The sequence below is a fragment of the Notothenia rossii genome, assembly GCF_949606895.1.
Source record: "Notothenia rossii genome assembly, chromosome: 10".
Taxonomy (NCBI): Eukaryota; Metazoa; Chordata; class Actinopteri; order Perciformes; family Nototheniidae; genus Notothenia; species Notothenia rossii.
Genome location: NC_136908.1, coordinates 61016362 through 61038077, shown reverse-complemented (window position 1 = coordinate 61038077; position 21716 = coordinate 61016362). Strand labels below are relative to the sequence as shown.

The 21716-nt window shown below is 41.4% G+C and overlaps 1 protein-coding gene across 1 annotated transcript in view; it reads left to right on the top strand.

Moving 5' to 3' along the window:
- Positions 1 to 5126: 5126 nt before the first annotated feature.
- LOC307021902 (NACHT, LRR and PYD domains-containing protein 14-like) overlaps positions 5127 to 21716 on the top strand; it is a 30707-nt gene continuing 14117 nt past the window's right edge. Inside the window, exons 1-3 of the mRNA XM_079654428.1 lie at positions 5127 to 5238; positions 10400 to 10558; positions 10784 to 10888. Of these exons, the coding sequence (XP_079510554.1) occupies positions 5174 to 5238; positions 10400 to 10558; positions 10784 to 10888 (329 nt within the window). The 5' untranslated portion in view covers positions 5127 to 5173. The remainder of the gene's footprint in view (positions 5239 to 10399; positions 10559 to 10783; positions 10889 to 21716) is intronic.

Here is a 21716-nt window from a genome sequence, read left to right as displayed (position 1 = left end):
AAAAAATGGGAAAAACTCAACAATCTTCCTGATGCCTCCAAAAAATCGTAAGGTGGGCGTCTGGTTGCAGAATTTATATTTGCATAGTATAACGTTGATGGGGGTCAATCTATGTCCAGTCAACAATCTTTCAAGATGAATAAATCCATTTCTGATGCCTTACAATCCGTTGTCATTGAATCCTGACACACACACAGAGCTGTCCCGAATACCATTTTTCGGGCTCCGGATATTCGGTTAGTAATCAGCAGCGAATATTCGGTGCGGAGAGATTTGTATTTTTTTTTAATACAATTTTTTTTCAAAAAAGTTTCATAACGCGCTCCGAATCCGAGACACCTGACAACACGCTGTTAAGCAGAAGCGCAGAAAGAGCATACTATTACGATTTATATTTATTTATTGTCTCAGTACTCGCAAACATTAAAACTAAATGTGTCCTCTGTAGGGTAACTGTAGGGTCTGCTGTATGCACCTATGGACACAAGTTATTATTAGGCTGAGCTACTCAACTTTATGCCAATAATTGCCTTAGCCCCAGATGTTCCCACATTACTCCTATTATTTTCCCTATTCGGATAAAATTAAAAAACTAATAAAAAAAACAATTCGGTTGCTTGCTTGCAACGATTTTCCAAGCAAAGTAAGTGCACGTTTTTATCATGTGTAACGTTACTGTTTAAACGGCGGATAAAGCAGCTTCACCATGGCAACTTGACAACAGCTAAGCTAAGCTAGGCTACTACTTACAGCATCCAGGTGACTTTTCAGAGTTGTTGTGCCACCGTGGTAGGCCAGTTTCTTATCGCATATTTGGCACACTGCCTTCTTCTTACCGTCGTCCAATTTAAATGGGTCCCACACAGCTCAAGTCTTCGGCAAAAAGGCCAAGGAGGTGCAGAGATACAAAGTGCAAAGTCTCATATGCTGAAGCAACAGAAAAGGTTTCACTAAACATAGCTAGGAAATCCCAAGTAGCATCAAGTATGTTCTCTTCAAAAGATTTTCCCAAACTCCCACAGGCAAAGGAAAGCCCCACAAAGTGTTGACATCAGTGTGTGAGAGGAGAGGATGCATTGATTGTTAATAAGTACAAGTTTGTGGCCTTTATTGGAAAAGTGGTGAATGTTGCGTTACAACAGACAAAAAAGAGGTCAAGACTGAAAACAATAGTGGAAGCAGCAGGTGAATTTTTGGGGATAAAGGATATAACCGTTGAAATGATACATGAAATGCTAGCCACCAATAATGATGATTCACAGATTGAGTAGATGAATGGTTTTTCTCATTCTGCAATGGAATGCTAGAAGCCTTATTGCAAATGGACAAAAATTCAAGACCTATATATATCAGTTAAAAGAAAAACCAGACGTTATTTGTATTCAAGAAACATGGCTGAAGACTCATTTGGACTTCATAATTGGGGGATATACTGCTATAAGACGAGATAGAAATGATGGCCAGGGAGGGGGATGTGCAATCTTTATCAGAGAAGTCATGTCTTATAGTAAGCTAACTTTTAAGAACAGTCATGATTTAGAAATAGTGGGTGTAGAAGTTTGGATTAATAAAAGGAAAATTAGTGTCCTGAATTTTTATAATCCATGTAATAAACTCAGAATAGAGGAATTAGACAGTCTTTGCCAAGGAAATGAAATAATATGGTGTGGTGATTTTAATGCACATAATACAATGTGGGGAGGGAGATCAACAGATTACAACGGACAGGTGGTGGAGGATTTAATGGAGGCAAAGGAATTAGTTTGTTTAAATAATGGGCAAGGTACAAGGATCAATTTTAGAGATGGAACAGAGTCTGCGATCGACCTAACTCTTGTAACAAGTGAATTAGCTTCTGGTAGCAGTTGGGAAGTAGTGACAAATAACAATATTGGGAGTGATCATCTTCCAATTATAATCAAGTTTGATATAAATCATGTGGTTGAGCTAGACGGTATCATGACATGGACTTTTTCTAAAGCAAATTGGGAGATGTTTGCTAAATTGTGCGATAATGAATTGGATCAGATTGATATGGCAGAAAGTATTGATGAAATAAATGAGCAATTTACTTCAAATATAATTAAAAGCGCTAATCAAACTATTGGGAATAAAACTGGGAAACTTGGTAAATGTGTTAAGATGGTACCGTGGTGGAACAAAGACTGTAATGATGCAATCCGAAACCAAATCAGGCTGTTTGGAAAGCTAAGAAGGACACATTCATTACATAATTTATTAGAATATAAAAAGGCACAGGCTCAGGTAAGGAACATTGTTAAAAGAGCAAAAAGTGAGTGTTGGAGAGGATTCTGTTCAAGTATTGGGAGAACTACACCGTTAGATAAAGTATGGGGAATGATTAAGAAGATAAGGGGAATAAGACAGCAGAGTAACCTGCCAGTGTTAGAGATTGGAGGGGAAGTTGCCACTGGTGCTTTGGAGAAGGCAGAAATTCTAGCTGAAAATGTTGTCAAAGTTCATTCTTCGGAAAATTTGACAGAAGAAGGTAAGATCAGGAGGCAGGAAGTGTTAGATGAGCATCCTAATGTATATGAAGAAAGACATTCGTCGCAGAGTGTTGTAAATATACCTTTCTCTATTCAAGAGTTGAGAAGAGCATTAAGTAAGTGTAAAATGACTGCTCCTGGGAAAGATAATGTATGTTATATAATGTTGACCAAATTAAGTGATCTTGCCTTAGGAAAGCTGCTGGAGATGTACAATAAGATCTGGGAGAAAGGGAAGCTGCCAATAATATGGAAAGAGTCTGTCATTATTCCTATTAGGAAACCTGGGAAAGATCCAACCAGTCCAGGCAGTTATAGACCTATAGCTCTGACATCACACTTGTGTAAAGTTATGGAAAGAATGATAACAGAAAGGCTAACATACTACATTGAGAAAAATGAACTAATGACTCCTTATCAGAGTGGGTTTAGAAGAGGGCGGAGTACTTTAGATCCACTGCTGTGCCTGGAGTCTGAAGTCAGGAAAGCCCAAGCGAACAAGGAGTGTGTTGTAGCTGTATTCTTTGATGTGGAAAAAGCTTACGATATGATGTGGAAGGAAGGATTATTAATAAAACTGGACATTATGGGTCTGGGAGGTAATGTATATAATTGGATTATGGATTTTTTGTTTGGCCGTGCCATCAGAGTCCGAGTTGGCAAGTCATATTCTCGAAGGCATGAAGTTGAAAATGGAACCCCGCAGGGGAGTGTCATCAGTCCTCTTTTATTTTCTATCATGATCAATGATATATATACACAAGTAGGATCTGATATTGGTAAGTCACTTTTTGCAGATGATGGAGCTATTTGGAAAAGGGGCAGAAATGTAAAATATATTGTAGCTAAGATTCAGGAAGCCATTAGGGAAATTGAAAGCTGGTCTCTGACATGGGGGTTTAGATTGTCGGTGGAAAAAACTGAAACTTTATTTTTTACGAGGAAAAGGATAGGTGAGGAGGTTAGGTTCAAACTTTATGGACAAGATCTAAAGAAAGTGAAGACATTTACATTTCTGGGAATATGGTTGGACGAGAGAGTCACATGGAGTACTCACATTGATAAAGTAGTAGATAAATGTAAAAGGGTTTTAAATGTTATGAGGTGCTTGGCAGGCACTAAGTGGGGGGCTGATAAAGCTGCTTTGAGGAACGTATACACGGCCTTAATTAGATCAGCCATAGAATACGGACTAATAGTGTATGGGTCAGCTGCATACTCTTCTCTTCAAAAATTAGATAGAGTCCAGGCACAAGCACTAAGGATATGCTGTGGGGCAGTAAGATCTACACCTGTTTCGGCACTTCAGGTAGAGGTCGGAGAAGTACCTATTTATTTGAGGAGAAAGCAGTTAATTGTTAATTACTGGGCAAATCTACAGGGTCATAAAGATACTCACCCTACTAAACAAACTTTACAAACAAGTTGGGAAAGTAACAAAATAAAAAAAGAAAGTTTTTGTTTTTGTGTTTCGGAAATATGTAAGGAATTCAAAGTTAAAGAATGGAATATTAGTCCGATGGTGTTGTTATCAGCTGTTCCACCATGGTTGCTACCTCAACCTATAGTAGATTTATCACTATTGAAACGGGTACATTCAATGAAAAACTAATTCAATGTACAGGCTTATGTGAACACTGTTCTACATGAACAATATGGGCACTTTATAAAAATATTTACTGATGGATCCAAAAATCCAGAAAATGGTCTAACTAGTTGTGCATTTTATGTTCCTGAGTTAAAAGTCAAAGTGGGAAAGCGTACAAGTGATCACATTGCAGTATATACAGTAGAGATGATGGCTATCTCTCTAGCACTTCAGTGGGTAGAGGAAATACAGCCAATGCGAGTGGTCGTTTGCTCTGACTCCAGTGCAGCTCTGGAGAGTATAAACAACTTCTCTTCAGAATGTCGTCAGGATATTTTACATGAAATTTTACAAAGCATGTTTAGGTTAGTTCATCTGGGAATTGTTGTTCAATTTGTGTGGGTTCCAGCGCATGTGGGCATTAGAGGGAATGAAGTAGTGGATCAACTGGCAAAATGTGGTTTGAAAGCAAACCAGATTGATATTATGGTACCCATCAGTAGAGCAGAAGTCAAATCTTTTACAAAAGTGGTTATCAAGCAACAATGGCAAAGACTATGGGACAGTAACACCAAAGGAAGACATTTATATCAGATACAAAGGGAAGTAGGAACAGGAAGCACGTGGGGGAGTAGTAGAAGAGAGCAGAGCATTAACAGCAGGATAAAATTGGGACACTCTGGACTAAACTCATCACTGCATCTGATTGGAAAACATCCAAATGGCAATTGTGATGGTTGCCAACAACCAGAGACAATACATCATGTATTTTTTAGCTGCCCGGATTATAACAGACAAAGATTCATTCTGAAAACTGCACTGGAACAACTCAACATCAAGGACATGGATTTCTAGGCAATATTTGAAAGTAAATCAAGAAATGAAGCAAACAAGCTGATCTGCAAATTCCTCAAAAGCACTGGTCTGAGGACAAGGATTTAGTATGAACATTTAATAACTAAACAGTAGGTGGCGATATATGCTCCAAGTGGAAGCGATTCGCCATTAAAGAAAAGAAGAAGAAGAAGAAGAAGAAGAGCTGCAGACAGGAAGGAGGAAAGTTGAAACTGAAAGTATGAAGTCAGACTTGTCAGAGTGCCAGACACCATTTTACAGCTTGAGGAGCAGGAGGACAACAGGGTGAGTGTTAACACCAGGATCTGCTTTTTAACTCACTATTTACTCTGTTATACTGGATGTCAGCACATTAGCGTCCTAGAGTCCAACGAGACTTCTACAAGTGGTGTAACATTTTTGTATTTCCTGTTTTCTGATTCATCAAAGCAACATAACATGCGACAGCCCAGCGAGGTCAAAATGGAGAACTGCCTGTCTGAAGTCTGACTGATTTGATGTATTCTAACCAAGCCGGCCCCTCCCTACACGCAGATCACGCAGACTGCGTGGGGCCTCGCCTCACCTCGCGGAGGGGGGCTCACCTCAATCGCAAATGCGCCGCAGTTGCCCGCAGTTCACGCGCGTGCTCCACGAGCGCCTCCCCCCGGGTTATGGCTAGTGACGTCATATTTACACAAGGCGGATCCTTTCTAGCCATAACCCTCCCCCCGTCGACGTTTGCGACACAGAGGGCCTCGTATGAACATAGATATATATAAACACTAGATGACTCACCCAAGCTGCTGGCCAATGGAGACTGACGTTGTCACATGGCCGCCATCTTGCGACAGGCAGTTCTCTCATTCATAACATTATGGTTTACTATTTAAATAACCATAGCTTGCTCAATTTTCAACCAATTTTCAAACGGTTTGGTTTTTTATAAACATGAAAGATGTAGTTATGATACTGCATACTTATAACCATGGACTTTCTTATGAAAATAACATTAAGCAGATAAAGCAATAGCTATACACACACACACACAAGGTATTTATATTCAATATTTGCCGGTGTATATATTTCCATTTATTTTATTATATTGTTAATATTTAAAATAAATTATAAAATTAAAATACATTTATATTTTATATATAAAAATCGGTCTCATGTTACCACTCTGTAAGCCAAGAGTTGTTCATTTAGCAATGCCTTAGCTTGAAGAACAGGGACACAACTAATGACAATAGCATATGGTGGTATATTATTTAGATATTCACACCTTTTATCAGAAGAACCAAACCAACATAAAATGAGCTCACAGACAGGCCAGTTCTGTCTCATTTATCACAATGATTTTTGACATCAGATCTTCATAACGTCCTTCTTTTGTATTTAGTTTCTAGATTTGTAAACAAATCCAGAACCTTTGAAATACGTTACCACTTCACAGCACGGTGCGCTGAGTTCTTGTAGTCAAAAAAAGCCCAAGAATAATATAAACTGTACCCTGTGTCCTTTTGTGTCCTTCTGTAGTCCATTTACTGTTGTTTGTCTTGCCTTACCCCGGCTGATATCTCACTAAATCCACTGTTTTAATTGTTCCCTATATTGCCCCTATGCCCTGTAAGGTGTCCTTGGGTGTTATTAAAGTGTTTGCACATGTTTATTCAAGTGTATGAGTGACATAGAGCAAGTGAGATGGCCAGTGGTTCTCAAACTTTTTACACAGAGTACCACCTCAAATTATATTGGGTTCTCCTAGTAACACCATCATAGACCTTCCTGGGTACCACCGAGATAAAGGATTTAATATGACAAGCCATATGATGCTCTCATTTGTTAGTGACATTCCACATGCAAATAAGATAAGATGGTAGCCTACTTTGGGAAACCTTAAAAACATTAGAAAGGTAGCCAGATATATAAATTATTGTCAACATTGTCCTCCCTTCTTTCCTTTAACATTAAGGGTAGGACAAAAATACACACCGAAATTATCATATTTTTGGGGTAATTGTATGTATGTATGTATGTATGTATGTAATGTATACTTTAAGAATAAGACAACCACACTAAGAGTTATAAAAAAGGTGTCCAAAAGAAAGATTAAATAATTGTGTAAAGAAATGGTAGCAACATATTCTAAAGAGGCTGGGTCAACATCAATCTTGCAATACTATTATCTCACATAGCCCCACTGATCCTGTGTAGCAGGACTTGTAATGCACGTATACATCCACTAAGTAATAAAAAAAAAGTTCCCCGGAAGTTTGTGGCGGGCCATTTGAATCACGATTTGAATGCATAAATAACAGGATAGAAATGCAATTTTTGGTAATTAATGGTCAATAAAGGTTTTGATTTGCAATATTTATACAACATATCGATATGTGTATTTAATTACATCAATGTTTTGTTTTTTTAAAAGTAAGATTTGCTAATATTTGAGGATTAAGATAAAATAAGAAGTACTTTATTGATACCAATTGGGGAAATGTTTACGCTGCAGCAGCAAAAGACAAGGCATTGTACATTAGACAGTTAAAAGACTAGAATTAAACAATCGAAAATGTAAACATTTTAAATAGAAATAAAATAGCATTGCAAAAAGTAGAAAATATACATACAGTAGTGTGAACAGCTATACCTGTTAACATATACATGTTAGGCTAACGTTGCCTTGGTTAAAGTGCCCGTTGGTTATTGCTTTGAATTCTTTAAAACAAATATTATCTTCTTAAACCTGTATGGTAGTCAGGAGCATCACATCCTAATGTTTATTGATATATTTAGAGGGATGGGAATGCAGGTTTCAAAATTCTGATTAGATACATTTCTACCATTTCTTTCATTCATGGTGGTTTCAGTAATCCCATGGTAATTGAGGACATTAATAATCTATATGAGTAATGTAATCTTTATGACTTTCAGAAAGGACAGGGGACCGACAGGTGTCTATCAATGATTGTCAACTGACAGCACAATGAGTCAAAGGGCTAGCAGCAGCAGCAGCATGATGTTGATGTTAAATGTGTTGTTTTAGGAACATCCATGTAAATAAATGGAATTCAATAAACATTCAATAGCATGCGTGCAGTTTGTCTGTGCGTTTTCCTCCGTGTTGTCCTGGCATATAGTCTCCCCCATGGTTTGCTGTGCTGCCGGGGGATGCTCCAAGCGCTCAGAGAAAGAAGTACAAATGTAAAGTTTCCCCACTGACACAGAGAGGAGGATGGCTCAAGTCAGCAGGGGCAATTTAACTATCACTAAAGACAACAACAGCAACAAAACATGTGAGGTAATCATATTTTTCACAAAACGAAAACCACACCATTGGGAAGCTTAACGTCTGTTTAATAAAAATAAGGAACAGGGAGAGGCTTGCAAAACTCTGGGAGTTGAGAATCAGGTGCAGGGTGAGGGTCTCATTGCAGGTCTTCAGGCTCCGTTGAATTGTGCTGAGACAGGAGAAAGGGTTAGATATATCTAGCAACCTATAGGATGGGAAATTGCTGACCTATTTGAAACTTACCTTGTGTTTTCACTCTCACTTAAGTCCCTCTCCCTTTGCCATCAATCCTAAATCAGCTGGTAATACAGACAGCTAATAATCAACAGAATCACAAGGACATTATATGACTGCTAAAAACACTCACCCATAAGTAACGTTTTTGTTTACTGTTTGGAAGTCTCAAATATGCTCTCTAAATCCATATCAATAGCGATGTATCACAAAAATAGCTCTCTTTCTTATTATTGTGTAACGTTAACTATATTATACTAGCTTGAACTCCAAGATGGATATCCTCATTTCACCATCTCCACCCACTACAATCAAACGCCCCAATGTTACATTTAAAGTGGACCTATCATGCTATATTTGAATAATATAGTGTAGGACCATACCTATATAAGGCATATTTATACTTTTTATTTTTCAAAATACCAAACAGATCATGCATTTGAGCCATTCCTCATTTCGCTCAATTTAACACTGTCTTTGCATCATGGGCTGATTCTGTGAGAACAGCACCATCTACAGGCCTGGCATATGTACTACAGCGTCTCCAGCGCTTTCCAACATCAATGTCCGTGGCTGTCTCCTCCTGATTGGTGGAGTTGGCCCAATAGCCGTAGCGCCACTTCTGTGATGTCATAGAAGTGTTCAAATCTGGATCAGTCTGTATCAGATCCGTTGCACACCCTTTTTAAGAGATTTGGGTATGGAGGAAAATAGAGAGGGTTGTGTTTTCTGACACTTGGTGAGTTCCCTGGAACACCGGGGACACATATCCATGTAGAACAGACGTACAAAAGTGCATTTTGCATGATAGGTCACCTTTAACTAATATTTAACTCCCTCCACCCCGGATAAAAGCACGTTAAGAAGCCCCTTTTCTCTAATTCCACAACGTTGGATTGAAATAACATTAGGAGAACGGATTAATAGGCTGTTACATTACATTGCATTTAGCTGACGCTTTTATCCAAAGCAACTTACAATAAGTGCGTTCGACCAACAAAGTACAAACTTGAAGAAAACAGAATCTTATAAGTACATCAGGTTTCATAGAGCCAAACATTTCAAGTGCTACTCAACTGGCTTTAGATAAGCCAGTCCTTTATTAGTATATAAGTGCTTTGTTAATAATTCTATCTCTCGAAGTGGAGTCCAAAGAGATGAGTTTTCAGTCTGAAGAAGATGTGTAAGCTTTCTGCTGTCCTGATTTCAATGGGGAGCTCATTCCACCATTTTGGAGCCAGGATAGCAAACCCACGTGTTTCTGCTGATGGGAACTTGGGTCCCCCTCGCAGTGCGGGTGCAGCGAGCTGTTTGGCTGAAGCAGAGCGGAGTGCACGTGCTGGGGTGTACGGTTTAACCGTGTCCTGGATGTAGGAAGGGCCAGATCCATTCGCAGCATGGTACGCAAGTACCAGTGTCTTGAAGTGGACTCTAGCAGTTACTGGAAGCCAGTGAAGGGAGCGGAGGAGCGGCGTGGTGTGGGAGAATTTAGGAAGGTTGAAGAACTTCTGTTCATGGTTAACGTGTGTTGCCAACTTTATCCGGTATCCTAGCCTAATTTGTTTTCTGTAAATGTTCCCTAAAGATACTGATTTAGGGATAATCCACTCACATCCTTAAATACACATGTTAATTTGACTCAGATGTGCTGATAATACCCGCAATATAAATCTTTAAACGTCTTCTTACCTTCACGTTGCCCAAACTATTCTCACGCCATAACAAGATGAAACGGCGATCGTTTTTGGTTGGTTATTTATAATGTTGAGTTGACAGCTGCTCAAGCTGCACACACACATGCACGCGCCCCCCCCCCCCCCCCTCTCTCTTAAAGGGACAGCTGTCTGACTCTGCATGACCCTAATATTATAACACAAGTTTATTATTATGATGGTTACGATTGAAACAAGTGTGTTATTATAATGTGTGTTTCTCCAGTTACTGGTTACCAGTTACTCTCAGACTGGAGAAGATGAGTGATTTAAAAGATGTGGAAGAGGACACATCTTCAGTCTCCAGCTGTCTGTCTCTGAAGAGTGACTGGTCTAAAGACTTACCTCTAAACTTCAGTAATAAACCTGGACCCTCAGACACAAGGTAAGAATTTCTGCTGTAACCTGACCTGAAGAGGATCCAGTTTTTCTGTTATCTGATAATCTAACCTGTTCTTTAATGATCGCAGTAAAGAAACTTAGTAACAGTAACAAAGTGTAAACTCTTGATCCCTGGCGTCATCAGCCGTAGTAAATAATCTACAGACAGAAGTCAAAATGTGCTCTCTGAATGAACTAATGATGTTTAAAACATGTGTTGTTTCCACAGACAGAGAGCAGAGTCTCCAGTCCCCAGCTGTCTGTCTCTGAAGAGTGACTGGTCTAATGACTTACCTCCAAACTTCAGTAATGAACCTGGACCCTCAGACACAAAGTAAGAGTTCCTGCTGTAACCTGACCTGAAGAGGATTCAGTTTTTATGTTATCTAATATATTAAACTGTTCTTATATATAATATCATGTGTGCAGTATAGTACAGAACAAAGGCAGCAGAGTTCAGTAAGCTAACATTATTTAAGGATATTTCAATATGCATTTATAGCATCATTGTATCAGTGGTGTTAACAATGCCATGATCTTAGGGCAGGAATACCGTGAACATAGTTTAACGTGACAGAGGAATAAATACACACATACACCGTCGGCTTTGCTTCAACCGGAAGTGACTCATTTTATTGCGCATGTCCCTTTTTATCACGGGAATACAGGGAGTGATTAGTATAAGAGTATTAAATAAACAAATTCATATAATACAATTCATAATTCAACACCCCCACTTACTCTTATACTGCAGAATTTCTCAACATGAATTCAAATGTAAACACCTTATACACTTGCACAATAACACAGTGTTTTAAACTTCTGGGGTTATTTACATTCCAAACAAATGCTTTACAAATGTCTCACTTTTGACCTTTGTTGCAGGCTTAGTGAAAATATCAGCAACCATATCAGCTGTAGGGCAACAGTCAATGGTTATCATGTTATCACTCAGTACAGTTTGAACAAAATTATACTTGATATCCACATGTTTACATCGTTGACGACATACTGGGTTCATGTCAACAAAACTGGGTTCATGTCGACAAAGCTACTGTTTGCTGTTTCTTTGATCTCCAAGAAATAACAGGCCCATTGCTAGTTAGACTAAAACAGTACCCTGTTATACTCCGTCTGTCATTTTGGTCTGTTGCCCAATCCGCATCACAGTATGCAACAAGTTTCAGTTTTTCATCTTGTTGTTTAAAACATAGCTCCTGATCAATTGTGCCCTTTAAGTACCTCAATACATGTTTAGCAGTTAACCAGTGTTCTTCTTTTGGCTCTGAAAAATACTGTGACAGTATTAGTAGTAGGGTGACAGACTGACTATCCAACTTAGATCAGGCCGTGTAGATGTCATTAAATATATTAAGCTGCCTACCACTTCACGATACTGTGTTGCATCAACAGCTTCACCATCATCATCAAAGTTTTGTTTATGTTCACATGGGGTGGACCTTGGCTTACAGTCATACCAATCTTTTCCAGTATTTTTGTAATTAATTTCTTTTGACTCATCCTTATTTCTCCTTTTTCCTGAGTAAAGTCAAAGCCTAGGAAAAGTTTAAGTTTCCCAAGATCCTTCATTTTGAATTTTGTGCTCAACATTTCTGTCACAGTATTAATTATGTGAATATCATTAGCTGGTAAGTCCTCCACCCAAATAATCAGAATGATCCTCTCATTTTCTATTCCTTTACTGTAGACACAGTGATCAGCTGGGTTTTGTGCAAAACCGTTCCCACAGAGATGATCATGCAACATTTTATTCCAGTTTCTTCCAGATTGTTTTAACCCATACAGTGATTTATTCAGCTTGCAGACTAGCTTTTCATCTGTGTCTGACTTGACCTCAAAACCTTCAGGCTGCTGTACATACAGCTCACAATCAATTGGAGCATGTAAATACGCAGTTTTAACATCCATCTGATGTAGCTGTAAGTCATGTTGAGCTGCCAGTTGCATCAAGCTTCTTACTGATGTCATGTTCGCAGTCGGGAAAAATGTCTCCTTATGGTCTATTCCTGCCACTTGACTATATCCCTTTGCAACATATCTGGCTTTATATATCTCAGTCTTTTCTGCGTTTTCTTTGATTGTATAGACCCATCTACCCCCCACTGCATTTTTGCCCTCTGGTATGTGAATGTGTCATTTTCCTTAAGATAATTCATTTCCTCCTGCATAGCATCAGTCCAGAGTTTTGACTCTGCTGAATTCATGGCCTCTTTAAAGGTGTTTGGTACATTACGCATTACGGCCCGTCCACACAGCGGCGTGCGTTGAATCTTGCCAGCGGGCGTGTCTGAAACTCGACCAACAACCAATCACATGAATCTCCCGCCCCAGACACACAAGCACGCGGTTTGATTGGCTAGAGCTTGTACTGGCATATGATTTGATTGGCTGACGCTTCCGTCGAAGCTTAAAAAGTTAAACATTGCTCAACTTTTCAAGCGAACACCGCGAGCAAAGCGTAGCGACGCTCCCACAATGCAGTTCGGCGAAGCGCGACCTCACCCCATTCAAAGTGAATGGGCAGAAGCGTTGAGGCTTCAACGCACGCCGCTATGTGGACGGGCCGTTAATCTGTAGCAGTAGTCAATATTTACATACTTCTGGTCGTCACACTGTACTTTACATTCATAGTCCTCTAAATACTGAGGTCCCTTCCTTTCTCTTTGGGGATAGCGTCTATTTTGACCTTCTGCTCCCTTCCCTGTCTGAGTGTTTGTGTCATCTGTCTCAGTTCGAGCCTCCTGTGTCTCTTTTGGACATGAGTCAGTCCCCTGGGTTTCTGGCTTGGTGGATACAAACCTTTTCTCATAAAAATCGTCAACACTTGCCTCAAAATCAGTCTGTGTGTGTGTCGCTCGACTATACTCTTTGTGACAAACTTCTCTTGCCTGTGTTTTCGAACCCTACCTGTGTCTGGGTTGTAGACTAGGTATGCTGGGCTGTTTTTATCATACCCTACAAAAATACCCTTCTCACACCTCGAGTCTAACCTTTTCTTTTCCTGCTTGTATGCATAGCATACAGATCCAAATACATTCATTTCCGAGAGGCTTACGTCCTGTCAGCATATAATAAGGCGTCTGTCCTACACGTCTGTTGTAACATCTGTTACGTATTACAGCTGAAGTCATGACTGCATATGTCCATTCTTCTTCTTTGGTAAATTGCTCTCAAGAAGCATGCATCTTGCCATTTCAAAAAGTGTTGTCCAGTTTCTCTCAGCTGTCCCATTTCGATGGGGTGAGTAAGGTGCTGAAGTTTCATGTCGTATTGCATGTTGTATAAGGAGCGATTGAAAGTTTGTCGCGGTGAATTCTGTACCGTTATCCGGAGGTGGGAGTAAGTCCTACATGTGCAAGTCATGAGCAAGTCTCAAGTCTTGACCTACAAGTATCAAGCAAGTCCCAAGTCACTGTGATGAGAGTCAAGCAAGTCAAGTCAAGTCATTGCTCAGGTCAAGCAAGTCAAGTCATACGAAATTGAATGAATAAGTCATATGTCCCTTTTATCACGGGAATACAGGAAGTGATTAGTATAGTATTAAGTAAAGTGTCACTTTTATTAAGAACTTGTGGTAACAAATATTTGTATCGATCATCAAATATAGCAGGGGGAAAAAGAGCAGCTGATTTGAAAGAAAAACTCGAGAGACGGCTGAGGTGACCGCAGTGCAGAACCGCTGTATAGTTTAAATCTCCTAACAATGTTTTCCATTTTAGACACAGGCTTATTATATTTACAGCCCTCAATGACATCCATTTTCTGGGCTCAATGTGTGTCTTGGCCGTTTTCGTTGTGATCGCTAAATTCCCCTAGTTTCCCCTTGTTTATAATATCACCGTTCCAAGCAAACGAGTGCTTTTTTTTGTTTTGAAATCACTTCCGCAAGTTTCGCGGCCCCCTCCCCCCTCGCTCCAATGACCATTAGACCATTTAGTAAGGTAAAAAGCAAAAGGGCAAAAACGCCTCTCAGACGCTCTTCCGTTCATTTTTGTAATAAAGAAAAACAAATGGTCCGTAGATACACGGATTCATCTCCATCCATCATGTTGATTTGAATCCGAAGTTCTGAGGACTTTCTGAGCCAATCACAGCGCGATAATGACCTGCCTTCCGTTTCAACCATACTCCTTCCGTTTCCACTATACTTTCTCTCACACATAGGCCTACATGCATTCTTCTCTTGCATACATATATTGTCTTCATACATACATACATTCTTCTCTTGCATACATATATTGTCTTCATACATGCATATATTATTTATAATATTACATGTAAACATTGAATGAATGTGCATGAGAGCAAAATGTATAAATATGAGCATTAAAATATATGAATATGAGAACAAAATGCATGAATGTGTGAGTGACAATATATGAATGTGTGCATTGAAATATGATAATATGAGAGCAAAATGTATGAATATGTGAGTGTAAATATATACGTGTGTAAGAGTGAAAATGTATGTATGTATAAGGAGAATGTATGTACAGTACGTGAGAGGACCAGCATGAATTACGGCCTGTACGGCCCCTCATACATAGGACCAACTGAGACCTGTCTTTCCGCCGCATACACACACACACACACACACACACACACACACACACACACACACACACACACACACACACACACACACACACACACACAGTACCACACGCACCTACAGCTCCTAAAGCATATAATATATATCAGGATACAGCCGTTGTGTATTTTATTATGTGAAGCACTAAATGGTTTTAGATAATATCAACTCTTTGTTTGTATATCTACTAAACTAAAGCATACAAATAAAGAGATTAGGCCTGTTATACTGAGTGATATATATTATACACACTGCTCTGCTTTCTGCACGGACCTCACAGCTGTTTTCACTGTAAACATCACGTTGCGATTCAAGCAGTTAATAAAATAATATCCAGGGGATGCATGCAGAGCTGTCATTGGCTGAGATAAGTCTGGCTGTGCGTAACGACTCTTTTAAACATCACTGTTGCTGGAAATACATCCGCGGAGGACCCATCAGTGTATCCTCGATTATAGCTCCTCCAGAGAGCCTCCTCGATCTTCGGTCCTCGAAGTGCATTTAGAGAAATTAGTCCTAGAAATGTCCTTCAACATGGCGCGCTGAAATCCATTTCCGGGTCACTACCGGAGGACCGAGGATTTGAGTAGTCGAGGAGGGGAAATTAGTGAAATGAGAAAGGGACCTTGTGTCTTGTCTGATCCTACTTCCTGTGTTTGCCTTCCTTCTCAGGTCCCCTCTCAAGTCCTTTCTCAAGTGCCTTCTCAAGTCCCTTCTCAGGTCCCGACTCTAGTCCCTACTCTAGTCCCTTCTCTAGTCCCTTCTCAAGTTAAAACCCGGCTCCTGGCCTTCAACACAAAGTTGGGAGGCGAGACGAGGGGTATGAATATAACAATCGTTTATTTATAATAAACAAATAAGTGAATGAGACCAGCAACAGGTCCCCCGAGGCTGGCACAGAGAGAGTGCCCAGAGGAGTGAGGGGCCTCCCGAAATGCGATGGGCTGTCTTAAAACAGCTGCCCAGGTGCAGCTCGTCAGTCCACAATCACCCCACAGAACTGGAACCTGCAAACAAGGAGAGAGAGAGACCACGGAACACCTAGTGGTATGGAGGGGTTGTCACACTCCCCCTCCATAAAAAAAGGAGTTCCATAAAGAACACCGTCAACTATCTAACAGGACCCTCTTCACACCAAAACAATACAGCTACAATAGCCTTCAAAAACTCCACACTGACGTATATAATCCTTTTCAAACGAGCCAACAAACCTTTCCCTGCCCACTCAGCAACTCCAGCACCTGAAGAAGCAATTTAAGAGGGACAGAGTAGATCTAGAAGACCAGAGCCAACAGCATAGTACCGGCAGGCAAAGCCAAACAAACTAGGAGCTCTTCTTCTACGTTTCGGTGTGGACAGGAGACAATTTTGGTCAGTCCCTTGACCCAGCACATGGAAAGGCCCGGAATGGTTTTCCAGAAACGGCAAACTAGCCCTTGGCAACAGAACCAGGACTTGACCCCCAGGACTAAACGAGCGCTGCTCAGTTTTTCGTTCATACAAATGTTTCATCCTTACCTGGGCAGACGACTACTTCTCTTTTGACCGAATTTACTTACCTTTCGTTTGACATGTGTGACATGATTTAATATGCCGAGACACATCTCTCTTTAAACAAGGCCAAAAGAAATACGTAATTACATGTTTTACGAACACCCAGATGTCCCGATTGCTTATCTTCTTTCTTGAGGACCTCCTCACTAAATTGTACAGGAACCACAATCTGATAGACTGGCTCACCAATGAAGCCTTTCCCATGTGACAACCATTTTCTGACCAGCAGCTCCCCTTGCAGCAGACAACCACCGGTGGCGCCATTTCCATCCTGGTGGAGAGAACCGCCTCAAAGAACGGACTGAGGAAGACATCAGCTTTCTGCTCTATCACCAATTCACTGCGGGATACAGACAACAATGAGTCGGGAACAACCACATAATCTATCTCACTCACCTCTTCACCCTGCTCAGACTCCCCCTGTGCACGGCTCACAGCCCGTGTCACAGCGTAAGCCCCAAACGCTCCAGGGGAGCACTTAGCATTTTCCTCTAAGTTAACAATTACAGTAGGTGAAGGTGACTGCATGGTAGGCGGTGGACCCTCAGCCCACACACGGCTGACAACCAGGCCGTTACCAAGGATAACATCCACACCTTCAATCGGCATTACAGGACGGACCCCAATGGCGACCTCACCCTGCACCAAACCAGAGATAAGCACAACAGAATGCAGAGGAACAGCTACAACATTCATTCCCATACCTCCATACCATCAGGACAAAATCCCCAGCTCTAGAATTGCCAGAAAACGGTAACACAGAGCTCAGAATGTAGGAATCATATGCTGCAGTGTCCCTCAAAATGTTTACCGGCACGCTGATATCACTTCCCACCAGTGACACGTATCCGTCTGACACAAATGCAGAGAAATCCGGTTCCTTCAACCCGCATGGCTCATTAACCCGCTGACAGGGAAAGATGACAGGGACAGGTTTTACAGACACAGCACAGGCAGCAGAGTTAAACTGACCCCCATTATTCCCCCTGCTAGCCTTAGCTTTTGGACAGTCAGCCTTCCAGTGCCCTCTCCCCCTGCAGAAGTTACAGATTTCTGATGAATCAACCTGTGGCTGACCTCGCATGGCACGTACAGGTTAACCCCAGCGCGAATTAGTTTCCTCCTCCCATCTACCTACTTTTTTTACAAGACAGCTCACTATGGAAGAGCTGGAAGAGGGAATCTCTATCCTCAAACCAGGAAAGGCAATTGAACTGGATAATATCGCAACGGAACAGATCAAGCACCTCGGTCACAAGGCAAAGACGTGGCTCCTACAGCTCTACAATGAGTGCTTAACAACACACAAGCTCCCTAACATCTGGAAGAAAGCCCACATTATAGCACTGCTGAAACCTGGGAAAGATCCATCCGCTCCCAAGAACTTGAGACTAATCTCCCTTTTGAGCCACACCTACAAACTCTTTGAACGTCTGATCCTCAACAGAATTGGTGCCTTTGTTGACAAACACCTCATCCCTGAACAAGCAGGTTTCCGCCCTGGCAAGTCGACAACTAGCCAAGTACTCAACCTCACCCAGTACATTGAAGACGGATACGAGGAAGGGATGGTAACTGGTGCGGTGTTTGTCGACCTCTCAGCTGCCTTTGACACAGTCAACCACAGACGTCTCCTCAGTAAGATCCTGGAGACCACAAGAGACACCCGCCTGACAGAGCTGATTGAAAGCATGCTTGAAAATAGGCACTTCTTCGTTGAGCTAGGAGGAAAGAAAAGCAGGTGGCGAAGACTCAGGAATGGCCTCCCACAGGGAAGTGTGCTTGCACCGCTTCTCTTTAACATCTACACCAACGACCAACCAAAAAGTGTAGACACCCGCCGCTTCATCTATGCAGACGATCTTGGCGATCCTTCCACCTGAGAAACCGTGAAGCCAAGCGCCAACTGAAGGTCAGCTGGTCAGGAACCTCCCTTGAACACTGTGAGCACCCAGTCTACCTAGGGGTAACCCTGGACAGATGCCTCTCTTTTAAGACCCACACTGAAAAGTAGGGGTGCACCGAATGGGAAATTCTTGGCCGAAACCGATACCGAAAATAGGAAACAGTTGGCCAAATGCCGAAAGGCCGAAAATGATTAATAGAAATATATATATAGAAATATATATAGAAATATATATATATATATATATATATATATATATATATATATTTATAATGTATACATTTTTTACCAATGTTGTTCAGCTGCCTGATTATGGAAAAAGACATGATTATGGCAAAACTTAACTTAAATAATAATCACTATTATGGGTCCATAAAACATTTATTCAGCACTTTTGAATGCATACAGTACATTAATTCCAAGTCAAGTGCATTTTCTTTTCTCTGTAGGATAACTACAACAAAGTGCATTCAGAACAAAGCCAAGGTGCTTTAAAACTGCATAAACATCTAGGCCAGTAGGCCTACAACAAAATAGTGTAAATAAAGACTTTAACAGCCAGGCCTTCAACAACAACAAATGCACCTATAAGTGCATGCATAAAAATGTGCAAACTGGATAAATCCACATGAATGTAACTTTTTACAAATGAAATTACAATTCAATTTCAAGAATCTGTAAATAAGGCTGTCTGTCCTCATAAGCAAAGTAGTAAACATTGTATAAAGATACATAAAGTGAAAACTGGATACAAAATCCACAATCAATTACAAATTAAATTACAATTTCAAGAATCTATAAATAAGGTGGTCTGTCCTCATGAGCAATGTAAACAACATTGTATCATTTAGATACCAAAAGTACAATATATTGAACACTGTGCTGCTGTCATTTCCCCCTAATGATAACCTGAGATGGTGAATTATAACTCACAATGAAAATTGTTCAGGAAAGTGGGTATAGAGTAGACATGTAGAACTAGATAAGCTTATGATAAGCCAGCTTTGTCTACTTATTAAGGAAAAGTGGGAGGTTCTTTTTAATGAACATTAGCTTCTCTGCTTTATCAGCCATAAGTCTGTTCCTCTTCTCATCAAGCACATGAGAGGCAGCGCTGAACAGTCTCTCGCTGTCAGTGCTTGTGATTTGATCTTACTCCGCATATTTGTCCGGGTGTTTTGATTTCAAGTGGTGGAGTAATCCCGAAGTGGTGAAAGTCTTTGCAATTACACCCCCTCGAGAAACGTCAGCTGAACACGTTTTACAAATCGCAATCCGCGCCTCTTTCTCTGATATTTTTAAATATCTCCAAGCGGCAGACATGTTGGCTGTGAGCCAGCCGCGAGCATGGTCGCGCGCCGTGCTTGTCGCCGCGTTTTGATTACGTCATCACAACAACACGTTACCTGATCAACGTAACCCTGTTCCCTGACATTCGGTGATATTTTTTCGGTGCTAAAACAATTTCGGCCGAAAGCCGAAAGGGCCTTTTTAACCATTTTCGGCCGATAATTTTTGGCGGCCGAATATTCGGTGCATCCCTACTGAAAAGACCAAGTGCAAAGTGAGTGCGAGGAACAACATCATCCGCAAGCTCACCGGCACGACCTGGGGTGCAAACCCACAGACTCTGTGGGTTTGTCAACCGCACTAGCCCTCTGCTACTCAGCTGCCGAGTATGCCTGCCCAGTATGGGAACGAGCTGCTCATGCCAAGAAGCTGGATCCCGCCCTCAATGCTAGCTGCCGCATTATCACAGGCTACCTGAAATCAACACCTTCAGACCGTCTGTACATCCTGGCAGGCATAGCCCCACCAGAGATACGACGAAATGCAGCAAGCAAGAAAAAGCGCCAACAACAGTCTACTGACCAAAGACATCCTCTCTTTGGCCATGTGCCAGCCAAAAGCCGCCTTAAATCCAGGAAAAGTTTCCTGAAGAGCGTCCCACCCCTCGGAACACCGAGCACAAGCAGTGAAAGAGTCACTCGGTGGGAAGAAAGACTTGACAACCTCCCATCAGCAACAACAATGGAGCTTAAGGCGAGCGAGGCACTGCCCCCTGGAGCAGACACCAACTACGCAGTGTGGAAATGCCTAAACAGAATAAGATCTGGTGCTGGACATGCAAAAGCCACTCTAGCCAAATGGGGATACCTAAATGACGGGGACGTTGTGTGTGACTGCGGCATTGAACCACAAAACATGCAACACCTCCTGATATGCCCCCTGCTGGAGCAACCCTGCACAACATCGGACGTGGCAGAGTTTAATGAGAAGGGACAGCAATGTGTTCAGCTGTGGCTGAACCACATCTAACCAAGCCCTGTAACTGACTGCCTTGTGGACACGATAAGAAGAATCTACCTGCTGCACGATACATACCACCTTCATCCTGGACCCTGAAGTCTCGACCGCCCCTGTGTATCAGCACGTTGTCATCCGCCAGTACAGCGGCCTCTGCAGCAGTCTTCACCTTGTGCTTGCTGATGTAAACTGCAATGTGGCTGGGTACAGAATTTTTTAATTGTTCCAAAATAATCATATCGCATAATGCAGCATAAGAACTCACATTTAGGGCATTGCACCATCTGCTAAAAAAAAGTACCAGATCTCTGGCAAACTCCACATGGGTCTGTCTGCTAGACTTCTCCCAGGACCTGAACCTCTGGCGATATGCCTCAGGGACAAACTTGTAAGCCTTAAACACAGCAGTTTTAACAGTCAAATACACCTTGTTCTCTGCCACCGTTAGAGCAGACTTTACCTGTTAGCACACACTGCAACAATAAGGTACTATCAACATCTGACCACTTTCTGCTCTCAGCCACACGCTCAAATAGGGAGAAAAAGGTATCTGGACCTCGCTCACTAAACTGAGGAACAACCCGCAGATTACTGGCAACGTCAAACGGAGTATTACCTCTACCAGAGAAATCAAAGGCATGGCTGGCCCCTCCAGCAGTTACATTCAACCTCCGTTCCTCTAACTCAGGGGTCGGCAACCCGCGGCCCTCGGGCCGCATGCGGCCCTTTAAGCCCTCTGCTCTGGCTCCCTTGAGTTTAGACAAAAATAAGAAGGAAATAAAA